This window comes from Typopeltis vanoorti, chromosome 15 (assembly GCF_054136105.1).
Source record: "Typopeltis vanoorti isolate ZY-2024b chromosome 15, IOZ_Tvanoo_1.0, whole genome shotgun sequence".
Taxonomy (NCBI): Eukaryota; Metazoa; Arthropoda; class Arachnida; order Uropygi; family Thelyphonidae; genus Typopeltis; species Typopeltis vanoorti.
In genome coordinates, this window is record NC_143563.1 from 86,771,994 (window position 1) to 86,796,706 (window position 24,713).

Genomic DNA, 24,713 nt, shown 5'->3' on the forward strand with positions numbered 1-24,713 from the left:
GGGCAGTCGCATACAACCAAATTTGTTGAGGTTTGGAGAGTTTCTTAGGGCTGAGGCTGATTACATAAATAGTCTTTCTAATTTGTATTTGCTACGGTGTATTATTGTAGCTTTCTTCCACCATGGTCTGTGGTGTGTATCCAGAGCATGGTCTGCAAGACCAAAATGGCTGTACTTGTGAAACCGGATGTAGTCCTTGTGTTCAGAAATTCTGATAATCACTGTCCTGCCTGTTTGGCCAAAGTACGACAGTTTACAACTGCAAGGGACCTGGTATACACCAGGTAGGTCTAAGGGAAGTGGTTGGTCTATGGTGGAGCAGATAAGGAACAGGCCAAGATGTGACTTAAGAAAGTCACTTCTTGGCCTGTAGAAGTTACCAACAGATTAAAGCCGTATAACTCTATAACCCCCCCCCCATATTTACTGACTCCCAAAAATACATAAAGAAAATGTGCCATTACGTCCCATAGTGGATGGCATTGATTCCCCCACATACAAATTAGCTAAACATTTGGCCAAAGAGCTCACACACTATACTGGCAACACACCATCACACACAAAAAAAACTCAGCCCACTTCAAAGCCAGCATAGAAAACCTTACACTCCAATGACATAATGGTCAACTTTGACGTCTCCTCCTTATTCACAAATGTCCCACTCAAGGAAACTTTAGAGCTAATCCAAGCTAAATTTTCTCCTGATATCTCAGCCCTATTTCAGTTCACAATGAACTCAGGCTATTTGGTTTGGCAGGGAAAATTCTACAAACAAATAGAGGGGACGGCCATGGGTTCAACACTCTCCCCACCCTTGGCTAATTTCTTTATGGAGACCTTTGAAGAAAAAGCCTTAGCCTCTGCCCCACAAAAACCAACCATATGGCTTTGCTATGTTGATGTGTTTGCTATTTCGCCACATGGCTCTGAAACACTCCTCTCCTTCCTTACACACTTAAACAACCAACACTCCAGAATCAAGTTCACCCTGGAAAAAGAGGAAAACAACAGCCTCCCTTTCCTAGACACACTAGTCACCCACCAGCCTGATGGAACCTTGGTTTTCTCAGTTTATAGAAAACCCACCCATACAGGCAGATACGTTCACCAACAATTCCCCCCCCCCCCTCACAACAATATGGAGTGGTGAAAACGCTATACAACAGGGCTAAACTAATCTGTTCTTACGATATGGCACTGAACTAAATCACATCCTCAACACCTCAGCCAATGGCACCCCCCCCCCAAATCCAAAAATTATTAAAACCTACTAACCACAGCCCCCCCTCCACAACAAAGATTATTCTAAATCCATCACCATTCCCTACATCTGAGGCACCTCGTAAAAAATTACCGAAATTTTAAAAAAAACATGCCCTCACCTCCTGTTACAGGCCTTACAGAAAATTGGCATCCCTTATCTACTCCACCAAAGACCAACCACTTCCCCTAAACCTACCTGTACGTGGTGTATACCAGGTCCCTTGCAGTTGTAAACTGTCATACTTTGGCCAAACAGGCAGGACAGCGAATATCAGAATTTCTGAACACAAGGACTACATCCGGTTTCACAAGTACAGCCATTGTGGTCTTGCAGACCATGCTCTGGATACACGCCACAGACTACGGTGGAAGAAAGCTACGGTAATACACCGTAGCAAATACAAATTCGAAAGACTATTTATGGAATCAGCCTCAGCCCTAAGAAACTCTCCAAACCTCAACAAATTTAGTTGTATGCGACTGCTCCAAATTTGAGAGGCATACATCAGCAGACCTTCAGCCCAATGGCCAAGAACACCTACTTAGCCTGCTAGAGGGCACCATCAGGACTATTAGGAGAATGATAGCTTCATATCTTCATTCTCAGTTACTGTGTTGTAGTGACTGTGTGCACGTGCCTTTTTGTAAGTTCCATTTGAAAATGGCAATATGATGTTACCGAAATATCGGAAATATTAATTAAAGTATAATTTAATTTATATTTGGATCTACGTTGTTCAGTTCCCTAAGTGATTTAGAAATGCATAGCCAACGTATAAGCCTGTCTTCGAGAATCAATAAATAGTAATAGTAATTAATGAAAGATTAAGTTTTAATGTATTTCTAAAATGATGGAACAATTAGAACTACATGGTGTTTTTAAGAAGTTACAGAAGCAGTCCTGGAAAAGATGAAATCATCTTGAATTGTCTTCAAAATATAGAGAAAAATTAATAAAGCTTTGTTAAGTGCGAAAGTATCTAAAAAAAAATACTATAAGGAGAATATAAATAAATATCATGATGGCAGCAAAATGTTTATATGTTGATGAAAAAGCTTAGAATTGGAGGATGGAATCAGAGTTTATGTAATGTGATTTTTTTTTTTTTTTTATCATCATCTCTGATTCCTTTTAGCAGAGAATACAAAGAAATCATGGAACAGGCATCAACTATAGAGTACAGATCATCAGAAGAACAAATCAAGAAAGCCCCCTCTTCGTGAAGCTAAACATCTGAGAATGACTAACTATAATACCAAAGATCAATGGAAATGAATATGAAGCATAAATGCTAATGCCCAACTCGAAATTTGGTTTGATAGGCACTGCCACAACATCCTGGGTATGGAATTGAGTCAAAAGACATGGATAACACTGATTCATACCAGCCATGGAACATGTGCAAGCCTTCTGTACAAGTGGTGGAAAATTTCTTCGCTGAAGACTGTGGACACCAAACCAATCAATCCATATTTACACTGAGTGCATTCTTCATGCATATATAGGTCAAAGAAATGACTTCCTGTAGGCGACACTGCCTGTTATAGACTGGACCAGAGAACTTGATCTTAACCTATAAGTGCTTTGTTCGCCGAAAGTGTAACTGCCTATGTTTTACTTTAATTGTTTGTCATTTACATTTTTTATTTACCTTTTACATATTTGTACTGATTTATGCACATGCACTTTTATAACTATATGTAGATTGCCATACGATAAATAAATATCAGAAGAACAATTAGATATGCCATCAGGACTAGGAGACTTTTTGGTATCTTGTTTGGACAGAATTTTTCTTAAGTGTTTCTGGGAAAAACACAAAGAGGCAATGGTTGTAGTTATTTTGGAATAGGAAGAAGTCATTTATCCAGATTGTATGTGCAAAAATTTGAGCAAAAATTGACAAACACAAACAGGTGGAAGGAGACTGAACATAATGCAAGTTTCTGCTTTTTAGTCCTTTGTTTTTTTGCAGTCAGTCTCCTTCTCCATGAACTGGGGACAGGACCCAAGGCTTGCTGTGGTACTTGTATGGTGTCTGAGATAACCCTGGCATTCCACTCTTGAGTGTCATTGCTTACCAGAGAGAGTGGACATCCATGTATGGCTCTGGCACTGAAACAAAAACTACTCAAGCATAAATCTTTTATCTTCAATCATTTTAGGGGCCCTAAGCCCCAACCAAATATTGATATCATTGATACACTTTTCGATGACAGAAGCAAGAAACAAAAGACTTGATGTCAGTATAAATGCACCAGTTTTTCTAATCATCCATGCTACAGGTGAAAAGCCAATAGGGAAAATGTCACCATTCTTCATTCAAAAGGGTATAGAACAGTTATTTCTTTTAGTGTTACACAGTAATCAGCATTCATTTGAGAAATTATGGACTTTAGAATATACTTTATTATGGACTTTATGAAATGTCGAGATATTAAAAGTTATTTATAACACGGTTGTAAAGTCCATAATTTCTAAAATGAAGGGATAGAACAGTTGGCAGGTTTCCCCAAAACAGTAAAGAAACAATTCTGACGATATCCTCGTAAAAACATCATGTCAGCAACATTCAGAAAAACTACTCAGAGAACATCCATGGATGGAATACCTATAACAGTTACACCTTATAAAACACTTAATTCCTGTAGAGGAGTGATCTCAGAGTGGGATCTCCTAGATGTTCCTGATGAGGAGATAGTTCAGAACTGAACAATCAAGGGATGACAGGCATGAGGTGAATCATGATCCACATGGATGGTCACCTGGTTCCAACCAGAAACAACATCGTTACATTTGATACTCCTAAGCTTCTGACATCTGTTAAATTAAGGTATTTCAATTGTTCTGTTTGACTATACATCCCTTATCCACTAAAATGCTTCAAATATGCCCAAACTTCCTGTCATAACTCTGTCACCTGTGCCTGATGTTGATAGTTAAAGTGTAGGATAACCAGTTTTGCTCTTTCAAGAAAACTAAATGTGTAAACTGTTAGGGAGATGCTGATAAAAACAGAGCTGAATATTTCATATCAGGATGCAAGAAAGAAAGTTAGCCACCACACCTGTTTTGAGATCCTCTTATGCTGAGAAAGTAACAGTAAAAAAATGTCAACGGCAACTCAAACTCTCACATCTGTTCCACCATTTAATAATTTTGCTATATCTGAACTTAATGATTGTGACTGCTTTTCTGTCAAGAGCATCAATCACATGATGCATCGCCTCTCTCCATAGATGGTTCCATTCGATGAGAACCCACTTGTTAAAAGACAAACCACCAGGCCCTTCCACAGATAGTAAAAAAGACTTTGCACCTGAGTCTTTTTACTATCCTACCTTCCAGGCTATCATCACTGAAATCCAATGTCTTGCTGCTGTGTTTGCCATGCAGTGCAACCCGTGGACATCCAGAAAAGGGGATCCTGGTAGTCTTGCACTATTTGGTCTCTGCTTTGGCAAGATGGGTGGACTTGGATGGCCTGGCCAGGATCATCTAGTGGGTTTGCCTTTGGCAAGGGCCAAAGGTTTTGCAGTAAGTCAGCAACTTGAACTTATCCAGTGATCCCTGACACATACGATGATTTATTGGATATTTTTCCAGAGTAAGAGATGATCACTAGTTTTTCATACTTTTAAAAATCTAATGAAAAATATAAACCTGATAAGGGCAATTCTTCAACCTCCTGGAAATCAGACATATCTATGAAGCCTAAATAACAGGAAAATTTTTACAGTGGAACTACTGTGGGTTTCGTAGAATAACACAACTTTTTTGTTTGTGTTTCTGTAAGCCATAACACTTCATATCACCATCCCGAACACAAACTTGATCAGGAAGGTAATGTGAAGGGTAGACCAGTGCAGATATTGTACTCAGGACCTGCACTATACCTATTGTTCCAAGTATATTGCTGGTCCTGAGTACAAAATGAATACAACAGAAAAACAATCGCAAACTACTCACAAAGAACAACCTCTCTCCGGCAGACCATACATACACTATATATTTCTCCTATATTGAAGGTACAATGGATAAACTGGGCTTCCTCCTAAAACCACACGGAATCAGAACAGTATGCATACTTTTAAACGAAGTTTCTACCTGCCTGAGAAATCGAGGATCACCAGGATGCTCTCTTCTTCCAGATATCTACATCTTCCCCCAGTGTGGAACTCAGTATTTCGGACAGACTATCTTGGTAAAAAAAAAAAAGTGGCTTGTAATTTTTTTTTTTTTTTTTTTTTTTTTTTTTTTTTTTTTAATAATCTGGGCTATCCAATTATTATACCTCATTTTCCTCTACCCACAGATTCCCTCCTTCCCCAGCAGAGGTGTTCATTCTGTAGAGAACATTTAGAAATGGCTAGAATAGAATTAGTAAAGCAAACATTTGTTTATCTCTACTCCACAATCACAATGAATTAGGAGAGTATCATACAGCATAATAATTAATTGATGGCTTCTTGAATGTTCAGTTAGGTTTGGATCATCATTATGAGCAGTTCTTTTGTGTGGGGGTAGCAAATTCTTATTAGGCTATGTTGATGCTGATCATCTGTTTTTTACAAGCTTCTAAGACTATCATTAATTTTTTGTTGCTGATTTTGTGTTATAAGAATAAACCATTTTTGGACTGATTGTTTCACATGCAGTGAAATGTTATGTAATAGCTTGCTAAATGTTAAAACATTATTGGTTATCATCCAGTGAATGTGCTACACATACTGAAGCCCGTAGTTCACCACCAGAATATTTTGTCTTGTGGAATGCAGCTAGTGTTACCCATTATCAGCTGCTATCTTCAAGTGATCTCAGCAAACTTCTTGGCACAACCACAGCAGATTAATAAGACTGCTCCAAATATAGCTTATGTTGTTTGATTGTAAAGACTCTGTTATTCCTTCGGTATATTGCAAAGTCACACAGCACTTGTGTGATGAATATCTTGATGACCGACCGTTTGTCAAAACACAGTCACTCTTGGCACTATAACTTGGCTTCTAATGAAACAAATGTCATAAACAGTTGACACAACACTAATGAAGGTTGCTGCTTTCGATAACAAAAAGATACAACAGGTAGCACCACTAGTTTCTTCTATTATCGAAAAGTTTGGTTTCTTTTTGGTCAGAGGGTGTATAACAGATAATTTGGAGAGGCATTGAACACAGAGTTGAATAATTTTTTTGCTTCTATAAATCACAAATTTTTAGGTGATATGTATTGTTCTCATTGGGAAGGATTATTAGTTTTGAAGTTGTGTATATTTTTAATAGTGTTTTTTTATCATTTTTATTAATTTTTACCACAAAAATTGTATGCATTTTTTTACTCATAAACATACAAATGAAACTTTTTTTTTTGATCTTATGATGTATTTGTTTCTTACTGTGCAGTAATTATATACAAATACTAAAATAACTCATAATTAATGTAAATATGCACATTTTGCCAATATTATTATATCTGTATTTTTTCTTATCTTTTCTTTTTTTTTTTTTTTCTAGAGAGTCATTTCCACCAGATGATCAGTTTAATTCCATTGTCCATTTTCTAAATGATCAGACACAAACTCCGAACACCAAGGTAGAATGTTTTTGCATTAATGTGTTATTATATACTATCTGGACATTTAGAGAATTTGTATGTTTCTGTATAAATCCACGAAATACAACCAAATAAATTAATCCATACAAAAAGTAATAAGAAATATACATCCACGTAATTAGTGTTCATGTCTCAGTAGAAACATAATATACACCAACACTTTCTGATATTTTAAACCAACTTCTTATTTTAAGAGAACCTCAAGTGCTGGCCATAGAACCCACCACAACTTCTGAATTATGCTATATGTGATTCCTTCAGAATCACATATAGCATAATTCAGCACAGCGACAGATCTGACTTTCCTCTCAGAAAATGCAATCCTAGAATCCCCACTGTGGCTCAATTTTTGTTTTCCATTTTTGGAAAAACACTTATGTGATTATTTATACACGATGCACAAGTTTTTGCAGACTCCGCATAAAAATGGATCCTATCTTCCTTGAGGACTTGAACTCAAATTGGCTTCCTTATCCAATTCCTCTGAAGCAAGCTAGAAAAAAATGCCTAAGTATTTGTTGCTAACACACAAAAATGGATCATCTTTCTTGAGGACTTGAACTGAAATTGGCTTCCTTATCTAATTCCTCTGAAGCAAGCTAGAAAAAAATGCCCAAGTATTTTGTTAACAGTGAACACAGGTTGACTTTTCTATTCAACAGAATGGAAGATAATGCTGTCCTCTCGACATCCTCAATCTTTTCATAACTAGTTCTCCTGCCAGAACTCTACCCTCTTGTGCTGATTATAACATCATACAAGTTTCCTTTTCCATGTCATACAGGTTTTTCTATCCAAGTCTTGGTACGTACTTCATCTAGTTTGCTGCCAGGTTAGTCCAAAAAAAAAAATTGCATATCACAAGTGGCTTCAGACAGAACTTCCAGTTTCACACTTAACCTGCATTGTAGCTTTTAACAGATGCAGATAAATTAATGAGAAATCCAAATCTGAGTTCAGAAGATCCAAGTGCATTCCTTGCTCAAATTAGTGGATTCATCTGGTCCCTCAATAAAGATGAAACTTCTGACCTTATGCTTTCACCATCACATCCAGTTAGTATCATCATATTGAAACCTTAGTACAGGGCTCTCTTCAAACTCCTGCATAAGTGGCCATTGGAAATTACTTCTCAATCTGTCAAAAATACTTCATTACATGCCTCCTCTTGTCTTTTGTAAGAATCAGAAGAATCCTGAATAGCCATAATACTGACAAATTCTCTGGTCCCTCCCCCAAGTAATGCTCAAAATTTTTCAGAATTAACATCCATTCTATGTTGTTTATAATCTTTGACACTAACCTGGCATCCATATTACAGCATATAGCATACATTGATGAAAAACTGACTGGTGTACTGATTGATAAACATAAATAATATTCTAGTATCATCTTTTTTTTTTTTTTTATATATATATAGTGGCTGTGATTCTAATCAGCCCAACAGCATTAGTCATGCTTGTTCATCCCGTAAAAAAAATTTGTCCTGCTGCCGTCACTTCAGTCCTCTCACAAAAAATGAAGGTCATCAACTGTCAACTTCACTATCCTAGAAGCCCACCATCTAATTAGCAACTAGCAATACAGATTCTGCTGTTTCATTTCACAGCGCCTATCCTAATTATCACCACCCACATTTTGTAAGCAAGCCATGAAAGATTGAGAAACTCATGGAGTTGCCCTTGACATTTCACAAGCATTTGAATGGGTGGCTTGATCAGCATGTACCCTACATGCTGATCAAGCCTACTTACTGGATTCCCAGTTTGCTTACTTCAGATTTCCTCACCAGTGGCAGAGTACTCTCATTCTGTACTTTTACCTTTTCATTTTGTCTAATATATAAAATGACCTCTTGCTAGAAATCCAATTCCTATCTTTCTGAATCAAGAACATGCACTCCATATCTCTTCATCATTTGGGCAGACCTTTAGTAGATATTCATCCCCATCTTCAAGAACTTTCATAATCAATGTCAACTCTGATATCCTTGTTCTTTACCTGCTGAAGAATCAGCAGGAAAAGGATAATTTGTGAACTTCAATGGCTGTTTTACACACACACTATATACAAATCCCCAAAAAATGCAATCCCCTCTTCTTTCTTATAAGAAAGATCACACTTCACATTGCCTTACCTTTATTAATACTCACATCTTTTAAATAAGATCCAATTTTTCTTCTCAGGTCAATTTCACCTGAAACCTTTTCATGGCAGAAACATCACATCCATATTCCTCTTCAGTTTCCAAAAAACTAAATGTCCCTTTCCATATGAGCTATTTTTTTGCTATGACTGCTTACACACACACAACATACAAATCCCAAATCTTCCTAGCATTTTTGGGGAAGCTTTAAAAGTGCACTACCTTACATTTGAGGTAATAGTATTCAACAATTCCTAAAAGTGCTTAATGCTATCTAGAAGAGGACAGTCTAGTTGATTAATGGTTTCTCTCTCTCATAGATTCTCCAACTTCCTCATTGGCATTCTGTTTGGACCTGATCTCCTTCCTCTCCCCCACCCCATAGGTATTTCATGGAAGTTTTTCAAAAAAAAATTAATTCTTCTGAAAAAAGTTTTGCTTTCTCTTGAACATTACACATCACATTCATTATGTTTCCTTCTCTATAAACACACCTGTAATCTTCTTAATTCATCTAAATACTTTAATATTGCCATTGAGATTTTATTTTTTTTAATAAAAATTGAATGTAATGATGTATTTTCATTCCCCAAAAGGGGAGTAGATATGTAGCTAGTCTCCTCTCACCATTCCTATCGTGCAGCATATTTCCATGGTGTGCTATATAAGAGACAGTGTTGCTAATCCTAACTAATACTTATTTGTATATACCTGTGTTATTTGGTTGATTTTGTTGAAATGAACTGGATATTTGGAATTGGCTGGGGAAAAAAAAAATTCCTTTAGTTGGTGACTAGAATTGACATATAGGGACTTTTTTCTGCAAACTGACATGTGATCTCTCTCTTCTGCAGACTTGGCAGCATGGTAGTTACCATGAGACAACACAGCACCAGTGGATATATTTCTAGTTTTTTTTTTTATTTTATGTATGTTGATTTTATCAGTGCAGATTATGAATGTGTTGCAAACCAGCACTGCTAGCTTCTTAATATTTTAAAATAAATAATTTGAACTTATGTGATATGTTTCATATCATATCATTTATATGTAGGTTAAAATTGGCCTCCTTCAGTATCTTCATTCCTTGATTGCACTTATGGATCCTTCAGATTTTATAAGCTCAAATTGTGAAGTAAAACTTGCAGTGATGAAAATTATTTCTTGGACTCCTGGACCCAAAAGCAATGAACTCAGGAAAGTAAGTTACAGAGAAAATGAGAAGAATTAGTTTTGATTTTTAATATGATTTAAAAGCTAAGTTAGTTAATTCTCATTATAGCAAGCACCGATGTAGTTAAACTAATGCTTTTAGTGGTCCCTAAAAGCATCAGTTGTTTCTAAAAGAAATTCACTCAACAGACTTTCATTGGTCCTTATGGTTCTCTATATGAAAAGATAGAAAGGTCCAAAGTTTATAGTAAACTTTTAGCCAGCAGGGGCAGACTAATACAGGGTGTCCCAAAATTCATGCAAGAAGTAATTTTGATAGAAAACACAGGTTTTTAATTAAAAATTGTAATTTCTTATTGATTCATAAAGTATGCAGTATAGGGTTATGCATGGAATAGCATATCGGGGAAATGGCCTCCACGGCTTTGCTGGCACATACGCACTCTTTTGTCGAAATTTTCCATGACCGTTTTGCATAAATGTGGCTGAATTTCGTTGATACAGCGCTCAATTTCCTCCTTCAAGGCGTGGGTGGTCGTGGGCTTGTTGACATAGACTTCAAAAAAACCCAAAGAAAAAAGTCCAATGTTAAGTCACATGATCTGGGCGGCCAATTCTGATCACCAAAATGGGAAATTACGCGACCAGGAAATGACTCGTGCAGTAATTGAATTGTTTCTCGGGCTGTATGGCATGTGGCACCGTCTTGCTGAAACCACATGTCGTCCACATCCATATCTTTTAGGCACAAAAAACTGGATTATCATGTCGCAATAGCGAGCACCATTAACTGTTATTGCCTTACCAGCTGCATTTTCGAAGAAGAATGGACCGATGATGCCTCCAGCCAAAATCCGCACCAAACAGTGACACATTGTGGATGCATTTGTTTCTCAACAATCACTCGTGGGTTTTCTGAACCCCAAATGTGACAATTTTGTCGATTAACGAAGCCATCAAGATGAAAATGAGCCTCATCGCTGAAGATGATTTTGTTCGAAAAATAAGCATCCACTTGTTGTTCCATAATCCATTCAACGAACTCTCTTCGCTGTATGTGGTCAGTAGGCTTCAGTTCTTGAGTCAATTGAACTTTGTAAGCATAACGATGCAAATCTTTCGTGAGAATACACTGTAGAGAGCTTCTCGAAATGCCTAATTCAAGACCACAGTGCCGAATTGATGTTCCTGGACTCTCAGCAACACTCTCACGAACTGCTTCGATGTTTTCTGTTGAACAACTTGTTGAAGGACAGCCAGATTGTATGAGATCACTAATTGATCCAGTTTCCTTGAATTTTTTAATTAATCTTTTCACAGTTGATGAAATTAAATCACTATTCCGACCATATTTTGTACAAAAATTGCGAACTGTAGCTGCCAAACCTTCATTATTTTTAAAATATTGCTCAACAAAGAAAATGCGTTGTTGTTTCATGTAGCGCTCCATTTTTAATAACCCCGAACTGTCAGCTGTCACGCTGTCTTTTTTTTCTCGTTGGCAACACTCTACCGCACAAATGGCACTAAATTTAAATCTTGCATGAATTTTGGGACACCCTGTATATGCATTAATGTTTGAAAACATTTTTTATTTTTTTCAGTTTTCAGCAACTGATCATGCTATGTGATTGTATATTGTATTCATGATGTGGATTAGTTTGACATTTAAGTGAAATATTGAGTCGTTTATAGATATGCTTTTAATCTACCCTATGTATATAAAATTATAAGCCTTTTTATGTCGTGTTTTGAAACTCAGGAGCTACCCTGAATGTCGAGTCATCAGAATTCAAGGAGAACTGGCCTACCAGCCTGGAACACGGGGGTGGTTTGGGTAGTATAGGTGCCAGGGTGGCGAGCCCCCCCCTTAGTATTGATATATATTTTCAATAACTGTAATTGATTTGATTTCCAGATATCATTGTGTTAACAGTGAATGTATGCTAAGTTATATTTTTATACTCAACAGTATAAAAATATAGTAGGTATATTTTTATACCTACTGTTGCATGAAAAATATACAACAGTAGGTATATTTTTATACCTACAGTGCCAGGGGGGACTACGGCAGTGCCACGGTGGCGTAAACCCCCCCCCCCCCCCCCTAGTATCGATATATATTTTCAATAACTGTAATTGATTTGATTTCCAGATATCATTTTGTTAACAGTGAACGTATGCTAAGTTATATTTTTATACTCGCTCTCACACACACATGATGCTGTAAAGACCTATAGCAAATAAACACTATGTTAAGGCTGGGGTCAAAAGTCAAGTAAGCTTTGACATCTGTGGATATTCATTGAAAGGATTGTTCCACAGAATATAGATGGAACAAAAAATGAATGAGAGTCACAGGTTTGGCGAGTAAGAAGTTCAGCTGCAGAAGGAAGTTTAGGATAAATTGGGAGGGGGGGGGGGTAATGAATTCCAGTTGTGCTAAACAGTATGCATAGAAATATCTGCAGTGAGTGTGGAACCTATCAATGAGACAACAACCCTTCCTTCAGACATAAGCCTGAAGGAAGGGTTGTCAGTCAACTGAACTATCCTGTTTTTGTTTATGAACATCATCAAGAATTTTTAAGGAAGTACAAGGTGCACATTCAAAAATTGCAACAGCAGTATTTCAAGATGAAAAGCCAAACGGCTATTTTTTTCTGGCGAGGTTGATATAAGTTAAGGGGATAAAAATCCCTTATTGTTTTTCAGCCAGTAAGCGAAACTGAGATCGAAAACTACGATCTGTAACGTTTCATGCCGACGAACTGTCAGCGTATCCAAGCGTAAGTGACCACTTGGTAGTGCCACACCACGGCAACTCGTTGCAAAGGTGGAGCAAGTTCCCTCACTGGTGTGGCACTACCAAGTGGTCACTTACGCTTGGATACGCTGACAGTTTGTCGGCATGAAACGTTACAGATCGTAGTTTTCGATCTTAGTTTCGCTTACTGGCTGAAAAACAATAAGGGATTTTTATCCCCTTAGCTTATAGCAGTATTTCAAGTTTGTGTGGATTTGTGATTTTGCAAACTTAGTAGCTGGACAGATGTCTTAAGTAGGGAGAGAAAAATAAAAAAAGCCAAATTTTTGTAAGCCAAGGATACTACAGAAGTGATGTGATTATGCCAGGAAATTAGAGTGATAGAAGGCTATTTATGTACAGCATATGAAGAAGACGTGGATGAAATAATATTACCCTGAGGAACATCTGCATTAATTGGAAAATCTGAAGAGGAAACCCACTCTGCCATTACGTGCAGTGAACTAACCAAGAAAAAACTGGTAATCCATTTACAAAGGGTGGAAGGCAACAGCAGTATTCCAAGACCATAAGATGGCAATTTACAGAGAAATCTACAATGCTAAACTGTGAAATGCCTTGGATATGCATCAGTGCAGATTTTTTGCAAATTTTTCCACTGCATATGTTGAAAGATGAATAACATAGACATGGCAGTCTGGTGTGGATCTTGATTGAGCGAATCAGCATTGGTAGTCAGTGATTAGTTGACAGTTCTCTAGGTGTTGAAATTGACTGATTTGCCTCTGTTACTTGAGACAGCACTGAGCCGAGAGCAATAGATTAGTAGACACTTATCACGCTCCCCCTCTTTTTTTTTTTGAGTTGGCTGTATATGGACTTGCTTTCATATTGTGTAGAGCAGATGCTAGCTGAGTACACTTTATATATGAATGATAAAGAACAGGTGTTTTTTTGCAAGGCACATCTCTTGAGCACAACCAGTGAGCTACCATTAGGACTAGAAGCCTTTTTTGGTATTCACGTTATTCAAGATTCTTCTGGTGCCTTTTTTGTAGAAGGCAATGTATGCAGTACAGTGTTTCAAATAAAGATGTTTTTTTTTTCTTGGTCATCTCAGCAGGAGTTAGAAGAATGATGCTGGTCAGCTTCTCTGTAGGTAATGTTGCCATATTGCCCACCTATATTTAGCCCTTTCAAAGTCAGACTTACTGTTAATGATGGCTTTTGCAAGAACTTCAGTGTAGGTCATGCATGAAGCTAGAGTTTTTGTCTCAAGCCAGTAACAATAAGGTTGGGGGGGGGGGCATTAGCACATTTTAGAAAGCCATGACTTGGCTGTTCAGTGGGAATTTTAAACATAGTGGGGAATGAAGGCCCTCATTCCAACATGGATAATTTCTGTAACAAGATCCAACAAGTAATAACAGAGGACTTCAACTCAATTCTAGCAAGACAAAGATCATGGTTCTCAAAGGAAAAACAAACAGAGATGCTCTTGAGAAACAAGTGTATCTTAATGGAGAAAGAATTGAGGAAGTCAGCAAGTTTGAGTACCTGGGATCCATTATTAAAGTGAAGAATTGCTGTTCAGAAGATGTCAGAAAAAGGTTAGGAATGGCTAAAACAACAGTCAGAGACCTGTCTAAAATCTGGAAGGATGGATCTATCTCCATGGGAACAAAGGTGAGGATTTTAGATGCAATTGTTTTTCCAACAGCAACTTATGGATGTGAGACTTGGAACCTAAAGAAGTCAGATAAGAAACAGTTATCTGCTTTTGAGATGTAGTGTTACAGAAAGCTGTTGAGGATATATACTGAAAGGCATACAAATGAAAGGATGTTAGAAAAGATTAGTAGAACTTTAAGGCTCCTTAAGAAAATTGACAGAAGAAAGTTAAAATATTTTGGACACATAGAAAGGATGGAAGGAGGACTTCTCAGAACAGTAATAGAAGGTAAAGTTCCTGGAAAAAGAGGCAGGGGTAGACCATCAATGAGATGAATGGATGGCGTGTGTGGAGTGACTGATCTTCAGAGAATTGAGGCTGCCAGAAAAGCAAACAATAGGACTACATGGCGAGGCCTGGTGTGGAACATCACCGAGCATCGGATTGACCATACGGCATCTGTAGATGCCCAATGAACGTAGAGAGAGAGAGAGATCCAACAAGTATCTGGATCTGAAGAAAGAAAACAGTGGTCTGACATAGGAGTAAAAATCTCGGAAGTCTTCTCACTTGGAAGTGTTGTAGCTAAAGAACACAAGGTTGTGAGAATGGCTGAAGGAAGGATGCCCACCAGAAATGATACTTGTGTGAGATTGCGATATGAATTACCAAGATAGATGGTCGTCTTAGCAGTGCACCTGGAATGAGAATTGGTTAAGAAAAGATCCAAAGTGTTAGGTGTGTAGAGAGGACTGTCAGGTATTCTGGTTAGAAGATGAACTGGCCTGTTAAGCTGAGTGGTTAGCATATCTGCTTTTTTGAACCAACAGTCTGTTGAATCTTCCCATAGTCATGGATGTTCATGATTAAAAGTTCCATGTTTTGGACTCTAGAGCAGGGTTTTTAGACTATGCAAACAGCAAATGAAAAATGCAATATATATAAAGGAAAAAATTCTTAGCTCACCCACTGTACGAATGTACTGTATGTTTGCAAAAATATTTTGTAAGTGGGAACAAACACCCCCATTAAAAAAAAAAAAAAAAAAAAAAAAAAAAAAAAAAAAAAAAAAAAGTCATCTTCCAACCTCAGATGGGAAGATGAGGTCAGAATTAGAAGAAGAGAACTAATTGATACTGACATTAAAGTCACCAAGGAAGATAACTGTTAGAAGTCTTTTTTGGTATTCATGTTATTCAAGATTCTTCTGATGTCTTTTTTTGTAGAAGGCAATGTATGCAGTACAGTAAAGAAGATGGTGATTTTTTTTTTTGTTTCCTTGGTCATCTCAGCAGGAGTTAGAAGAATGATGCTGGTCAGCTTCTCTTTAGGTAATGTTACAATATTGCCCACCTATATTTAGCCTGGTTAGGGGTAGTCAGATTGCAGGAAATCAGGGATAAGAAATCAGAGGCCAGAATGATTTTCAGAATTGGAGGAATGGTAGAGACAGCAGATGAATGATACACATTGAGGTAAGGAAATCCTCAGCCACAGAGGATCAAGAAGGATTCAAGATTAGGCATCATCTGTCAAGGAACACTGAATCACACAAAATCATGGGAAGCATAGACAGTTAAGATCAATCTAGTTGTTATGATAGTAATTTGAGATTTGGTCAAAAACAGATGATCAGGTTTGGATCTCTAAGTGATGGTTTGCATCATTTAAGTTGCATTTAATTTAATATATGTAAACTTAACTGAACAGAAGCAATGGGAAGTCACTGAAGAAAGAATATAGAAAATACATGTTGTGAACAAAATCTTGGAATCTACTTAAACCTTAAAAATGAAGGGAAGAGCAAGGACTGCTCAGATATGATTTAGGTCTTGAATAATAAAGTATTCACAGTTAAACATAGTGGCTTATACTAATGCAGTTAAATGCTAGAAATTAAGGATACTGGACAATACCAGTATCCTTTATTAAAACACTTAAGGAATAGAACAACGTAGTTAGGGATATAAATTAAATTAAACTTTAATTAATATTTTCTGATATTTCGGTAATGTCACATTGCCATCTTCTAAAGGAACTTACACAAAAAAGCACGTGCACGTAGGCACTACAAACACAGTAACTGGGAATGAAGAGATGAAGCTATTGTGAAGCTCTCCTAAAAGTCCTGATGGTGCCCTCTAGTGGGCTAAGTAGGTGTTCTTGGCCGTTGGGCTGAAGGTCTGCTGATGTAAGCCTCCCAAAATTAAAATTAAATTAAAAAAATTAAAAAAGAACTCTACCATCCTTCCAAAACTTGCTACCAATACCGTAATCAACCTTTCTTCAGTCACCCTGAAGCAATCGACGCGCTGTCACGTGGCCACAACTTCGGGATTGCTCCCAAAAAAAATACCCAGTGAGGATATTATGATCCAGATCGAACGCGGAATCTGCCACCTTCCACATCAAGTCGCCAACAGTGTGAGACTGGATGTAGCTTGTGTCCTTTCCAAAGCAGTCCCACCAAAATCCAACATATCCAACAAGGAATATAAAGCTCTACAGGAAATGAAGAATAATAAAGAAATAGTTATCACCAAAGCGGATAAGGGAAACTCAACTGTATTCCTTAACCAAAAGGACTACACAGGTAAGCTGAATGCTCTTCTTTTAGATCGGGCTACTTACCTCCCCATCAATTACAATCCCACCAACTCTCAAATTAGAAAACTTCACAGGCTCCTTAAGAGAGTCACTTCTTGGCCTGTAGAAGTTACCAACAGATTAAAGCCATTTAACTCTATACCCCCCCCCCGCATTTACGGACTCCCAAAAATACATAAAGAAAATGTGCTGTTACGTCCCATAGTGGATGGCATTGATTCCCCCACATACAAATTAGCTAAACATTTGGCCAAAGAGCTCACACCACACACTATACTGGCAACACACCATCACACATAAAAAAACTCAGCCCATTTCAAAGCCAGCATAGAAAACCTTACACTCCAACATACTGACACATAATGGTCAGCTTTGACGTCTCCTCTTTATTCACAAATGTCCCACTCAAGGAAACTCTAGAGCTAATCCAAGCTAAATTTTCTCCCGATATCTCAGCCTTATTTCAGTTCACAATGAACTCGGGCTATTTCGTTTGACAAGGAAAATTCTACAAACAAATAGAGGGGACAGCCATGGGTTCACCACTCTCCCCACCCTTGGCCAATTTCTTTATGGAGACCTTTGAAGAAAAAGCCTTAGCCTCTGCCCCACAAAAACCAACCATATGGCTTCGCTACGTTGATGATGTATTCGCTATTTGGCCACATGGCTCTGAAACACTTCTCTCCTTCTTAACACACTTAAACAACCAACACCCCAGAATCAAATTCACCCTGGAAAAAGAGGAAAAAAACAGCCTCCTTTTCCTAGACACACTAGTCACCCGCCAGCCTAATGGAACCTTGGTTTTCTCAGTTTACAGAAAACCCACCCATACAGGCAGATACATTCACCAACAATCCCACCAACCCCCCCACACAACATTATGGAGTAGTGAAAACACTATACAACAGGGCTAAACTAATCTGTTCAAACGACTTGGCCCTAAACACTGAACTAAATCACATCCTCAACACTTTGTCAGCCAATGGCTACCCCCCAAGAAAAGTCCAAAAAATATTAGAACCTACAAACCACAGATCCCCTCCCCCCCTCCACAACAAGGATTACTCTAAATCCATCACCATTCCCTACATCCGCGGCACCTCGGAAAAGATTACCAAAATTTTAAAAAAGCATGACCTGACCTCCTGTTACAAACCTTACAGAAAATTGGCATCCCTTATCCGCTCCACTAAAGACCAACCACTTCCCCTAGACCTACCTGGTGTATACCAGGTCCCTTGCAGTTGTAATCTGTCTTACTTTGGCCAAACAGGCAGGACAGCGAATATCAGAATTTCTGAACACAAGGACTACATCCGGTTTCACAAGTACAGCCATTCTGGTCTTGCGGACCATGCTCTGGATACACGCCACAGAATACGGTGGAAGAAAGCTACAGTAATACACCGTAGCTAATACAAATACGAAAGACTATTTATGGAATCAGCCTCAGCCCTAAGAAATTCTCCAAACCTCAACAAATTTGGTTGTATGCAACTGCCCCAAATTTGGGAGGCTTACATCAGCAGACCTTCAGCCCAATGGCCAAGAACACCTACTTAGCCCGCTAGAGGGCACCATCAGGACTTTTAGGAGAACAATAGCTTCATCTCTTCTTTCCCAGTTACCGTGTTTGTAGTGCCTACGTGCACGTGCTTTTTTGTGTAAGTTCCTTTTAAAGATGGCAATGTGACATTGCCGAAATATCGGAAAATATTAATTAAAGTTTAATTTAATTTATATCCCTAACTACGTTGTTCTATTCCTTAAGTGTTTTAATAATGCATAACCAACATATAAACCTGTCTACGAGTACCAGTATCCTTATTTCTTATATCATATAAATCTTAATTATCCCCAAAAAATTCAGGAATATGATTTTGACATGCAAGTTTGGAAAACTAAGCATAAAGCAAACCAGGACATTGACACTGCTACAGTTGAGTTTTTTTTGAGAACAGTAGTGTGCTAGTGCTAATGAGAAGTAGAATCATTGTTCACAGACTTTTAATTAAGCTATGCTGATTAGTAACCTGTAGTGAAAACAGTTCCCCTGCTAGCACTTCCTATGAAGAAATATTATATCAGCATTCACCTCTTTCTCTTTGCCTTGCACAGGTTATTTACATTGCATGCAACTTTAATTGATAGTACATTCTAACTCAATTATTCAACTAAGATCATACAAGTGACTAGTCATGCAAAATAAACAGAACTGAAATATTTAAGAGCAAATATTTACTTCCAGAGTAATACCATATACCCATTGTTACAAAATCATATGAACACACCAGATTATTTCACTAACTTCAATATGCCTACTAAACAAATAAATGATTAAAGGAACAACTTTTTTGAGTGAACTCCATTAAATGTTAATAATGACATGGACATTTTTGATTTGTTCCTCCTAAAATCAGTTTCTGTAGTTGAAGTCCGATGTGTTGTCTTGTACTTATCCGAGATGTTCTGGATGTATTAGAGGTGTTCTGTAGAGTTTAGATTTGAGACTACCTTTTCTCTCTCATTCTCTCAAATCATTTTGCGACCACTCTTGGTGGTGTCTCATGTGACATTGTCTAAATGGATGTGGTCCAAATTGTCCCACAAATAAGGTATGATTACAGTGATATTGTCATAAAAAAAAATAATTAATTAAATAAAATATTAATGGCTCTCACATTTTCATAGACACACATCTAAAATCATTTAGATTAAATTAGTTGGTGTCTTCATCCTACATCCTCAGTGCTGTTTTTTGTATCCTGGCTAGATCACACCTTAATTATTATTTTTAAAAAAATGGTATGAAATGGATAATTTGAGGAAATGTATATTCTGTGTACTTCTTTCAACAATATATTTAGTGACAAAGCTGCATAACTGATGCAAACAACAATGTCACTAAGTTCTTTTGCTGTATGTGTAAAATATGTAAAACAAATATTAGCAAGTACAAAATAAGTGTGTATGTGTGCATGTGTTAAATGTATCACTACAAGGAGGTCCTTATTCTCCACAATGGTATCTATCTATCTGTTTTGCCAGAAGACCAGCTTGCTGTTAGTGAAATTGCCTTTGGTTTAATGTTTTTTTTATGATGATGACTGACAGACATCTTACTATTGAGTTCCTTATATCTGCACAGAAAAAAGTTCTTTCTAATGATTTGTAGTCTCCATTATTCCCACATAACCAGCATGAGTATGCTATATTTTAATATTTGCATTGACAAAAACTTTTCAACTGTGAGTTCAGATTTTATCTTAGCCTGACACAGTTGATATAGAAAAATTGTAATGTTCACACACACAGTTGATCATACAATCTCATTCTGGTGCTTATTGACGCTATGCTTAGTATTTATGAGTCATATTACTGTAGGATCCTCTTTTTTGTAGAATGTGCCCACTATTTTTACTATTATTTTCTCTTCCTTTATCTAATCTTCTTTTCTACTTATGCACTTCTTTCACTTGGTAAATTTTCATCCATTATTTCATAATTCATTGCTGGGCATTTATCCATAGATATCCCGGCATATCCTTTGCGAGTCTGTATGCTTTTGGTGTTTACCAGTATTATTTCTAAAATGCTATAGTGACGAAAAGCTCCTGCCAAATGATTCTCTTCCATGTTCTTTTCATGATTTTGACCCAGCTTATGCATGACTCTTTTATATTGTCAACATTTCATACTGTTGTTCTAAATACTTTCCCTCCTCATCTTATGTTTCTTCTTACCATTTCTGATTTTGTTTCCTTTTTTGTGTTTGAGGGTGAATCTTATTCTTATTCATAGCCTGCCAGAGTGTTCTGTGCCTTTGATCTAAATAGATTGTCAACATTGTCTCAAAAGTTTCTATCTCATAATTGCCACAATATTCCAAAATGTATATGCATTAAAGTAGGGTTAAAAAAATGAATGACAAGATTGTTGTTATAATATTTGTTCATAGATAAGGCCATTGTGAGTATGAAATGAAGTTGGAATATCTCAGATAAATGTAATCAAAATCTGCACCCTTTCACCCATCCTATTTAATTTAGCATTAAAAAAAAAAAAATGTATTAGAGAAACTGTAAAGGATAACATAAGATTCCCTCTCCAACTAGATAAATATCATCTGCATATCCTAACATGACTGTAAAAGAAGAATAATATTCGGATATGCAGACCAGTTGGAGAAAATGTTGAAGACATTAGAATAACATTTAGTAAGCAAATCATCCAGGGAAAAAGCACTAGTTTACTATTAATAACCAGAAATTTAAAAATGCCACTTCTTTCACATAGCTTGGATCATTTATTATTTATGATAATAAAATTAGTAGATTCGTTTTAGACAATATTTTCAGGATTTCTTAATTTTCCGAAAATAATGGTGTGGTAGCATGGCTCAAGTTGAACTAGTTCTTCTATATTAGCGTAAGATACAGCTTAAAAAGAACCATGATTTTTGTACTCCTTTTGTAATGGTAATCCTGGACACACAATGCTGTTCAGCCTATGTTTACATTAGGACTATGGGTGAGCAAAAAGTCTGAGATGATAGAAAAAACTTTGTCATTGGATTAAAAGATCCGTATATTGTAATCTTCAGAAAGACAGCAGTAGAAAAGAGGAAGAAGAGAAAACAGAAATATTTATAGAAAATGCGAGCTGCAGAAACTAAGTGAAAGAGGTCTAAAAGAGAGCTGAAAACATTTTCCTTTGGATAGTCAAGATAGAATGCATGGTTGCAGTATCGAGAGGTAAATGTCAGAAATCTAAAGCACTAATGATATTGATATTATGGCCACCACAGTGTACAGTAAACCAAACTTGGAAGTCCAGTCTGCCTACATCAACGAAATCTTCTGTCTACACTTTCGTATTGGTTGGTATATTTTATTCCCCAGCCAATAGGTATTAGATCACCAGATTAGAGAAAACTATCATGGGTTAAACTTGTAAGTAGGAGTTAGTATGCAGCATCCATACCTTTCAGAGGAAAGTCTAACTATACCTTTGTGGTACTAGGCAATAAAACTCATCCTTAACCACTAAGTGGTAGAAAAGATTTTATTGCCTAGAATAATACCACTCATGGCTTTGCTTATTGGAAGCTTTAGCCATCCAAACTCAGTAAATTTTGTTCCTACTATGTAATCGAAATTATATTTGGATTGCAGAGAAATTACTGATTTACTTGCAGTTACTTACCATTTACTTGCTGCCCTGGGTAGCTTGAGTGGTTAGTGTATAACAATCAACAAGCATCCATGCCTGCAGGGGTTTGAATCCCATTGTAGGCATGGATGCTTGTGATTGTTTTTAGGTGGGAGATGAATTTCATCATCTGGTTTGAAACCACTGCCTTGCTTCTTATTGGGGGCCTGAAGTAAGTTGAAAATGTTCCATGTTTGGCCTCCAGAACAAGGTTTCCCAACTATGTAAAAATAAATAACTACAAAAATATATAATTAATTTTAAAAAAAGGGTGAAAAAATCCTTAGCCCACCTACAGTACAAATGTACTATAGGTTTACTAACAACCTTTCATGGGTGGGAACTACATTAAAAAATAAAACTTTCAGCCCCCATTTCTTCCAGCATGCAGTATGAGCATGTCGGAATTGGATCTCTTTTCCGTGATGTGTCACACATCAGGGAGAGATCCAATATTTCTTCTTTTCAAGGGTAAGCTTAACGAATGTTAGTGTACAGAATACCCACCTTAATTAATGTATGTACTTTTACTAAGTAGTAGGGGGGGGGGGGGGCTGCTGAGACCACAATTTGCCAAGCAATTGGGTGAAATAATTCATTTGTATGGATTAGTGAATACTATATATTCCATGTCCAGAGCCGGTCCTACGAATTTTGTAGCCCCATGCAATAGCACATTTTGCCATCCCTTCCCCTAAAAAAAACTCTTAGTGATGTCTTAAAAGCCATGATGTTAAGCTAGGCTTGAACATGTCTGATCATAAATTCTAAATAGTAGCATTAGCTAATGAAAATTCATAAGTTAATCAAAAATTATCATAAACTATATTTTTACAGAAAAAGAGAAAGAGACAATTATCCATTTAACGTGGAATTTTATTCTGAACATGTGCATCTGCATGAGTAATTAAAATTAAGCGAAGACGAGTATACTCGTCAAATGCAGAGTAAATGCACCTGCTGTGAATTTTAATTAAATTATAAAGTGGCAATTATTAAAAGTTAGTTTATTTGAAAAATCAATTTTATTGCACCAAAAATTTATTAATATCACAAATACTATCAACACAACCTAAAAAATATTGTTTTTTTTTAAAAACCATGAAAAATCCACGAACATCGAAAAAATTATAGCAATTTGCAGTATGATTGTAGTTAATAAAAAAAATCTGATTCAACATGCTAAAAAACACAAATTAGAAGTGCATTATGTCATCTTTTTTTAAAAGTTTTTCGTATCATCATCATCAACAACCATGGGTCCAGTGCCAGTAGGTGTCTGCTGCCATCTTGATATGATTCTTCCACTGCATTCTATTTTGTGCAAGATGACTCAGTTTGTGTATAGAGTTTTTGCACCATTTGACGATGTCATCGCCCGATTCTCTGTTTGGTCTTCCTCTTTTGTTCTTTCCTTCAATCGTTCCAAACAGCAACGTTTTTATTTTCCCTCATAATTCATTCTACATATATGGCCAAATAGACGTAGTTTCCTTTTGATTATTTTCTGGATCAGGTTTTCTTTTGGTTGTATTCGTCTGTAGATTTCCTCATTGTTCACTTTCTGTATCCAACTTATTCTCAAGATCTTTCTATAGCACTTCCTCTCAAATGCCAATATCCTCCTTTCAGATTCTCTCAGGAGTACCTAGCCCTCACATCCATAGAGCATGCTGCTGAAGATACAGGTTTCTACAATGCGCAGTTTAGTTTGCATCTTTATAGCGTGGCTCTTCCATATTTTGTCCATGGCTTTTAAAATAGTTGTTGCTCTGGCTATTCTAATTTTTATCTCTTTTTTGGGGTCCAAGTCATGCATCATGTGGCATCCAAGATACGTGAAGTGTTCCACATTTTCCAGTTGAAATCTGTCTATCGTAACTCTGTTCAGTAACTCCGGTTGTCCGAATATCGTTTTAGTTTTTTCGAAGTTGACATTTAGTCTATATCTTTTTCCTTCTGTGTATAGTGTTTGCAATGTCTGTTCCAACCTTGCTCCATCTTCTTCAATCAGGACGATTTCATCTGCAAAGCAGAGGTAGTTTATTCTCATGCCATTTATTGAAATGCCTCCTCCACCTTCTTCTTTAATCTTATCTAGTGTTCTTCCCAGATGTGTGATGAAGATGATTGGTGATACTGGGTCCCCTTGTCTTGTGACTTGACTAGTGGCAAAACAATCTCCAGTCTTACCTACCATTCTGATTTTTGCTTAGCTGTTTATATCTTTCAGCAGGCAGATCAATTTATTGTC

General features: G+C 36.9%; 1 protein-coding gene across 8 annotated transcripts in view; it reads left to right on the forward strand.

The window, feature by feature from the left end:
- Nucleotides 1-24,713, forward strand: part of chb (CLIP-associating protein) — a 723,643-nt gene that overhangs the window by 584,635 nt on the left and 114,295 nt on the right. For all 8 annotated transcript variants that reach the window (XM_090405359.1, XM_090405362.1, XM_090405366.1 and 5 more), the window contains 2 exons: nt 6,778-6,856; nt 10,078-10,224. In XM_090405359.1, the coding sequence (XP_090261485.1) occupies nt 6,778-6,856; nt 10,078-10,224 (226 nt within the window). The remainder of the gene's footprint in view (nt 1-6,777; nt 6,857-10,077; nt 10,225-24,713) is intronic.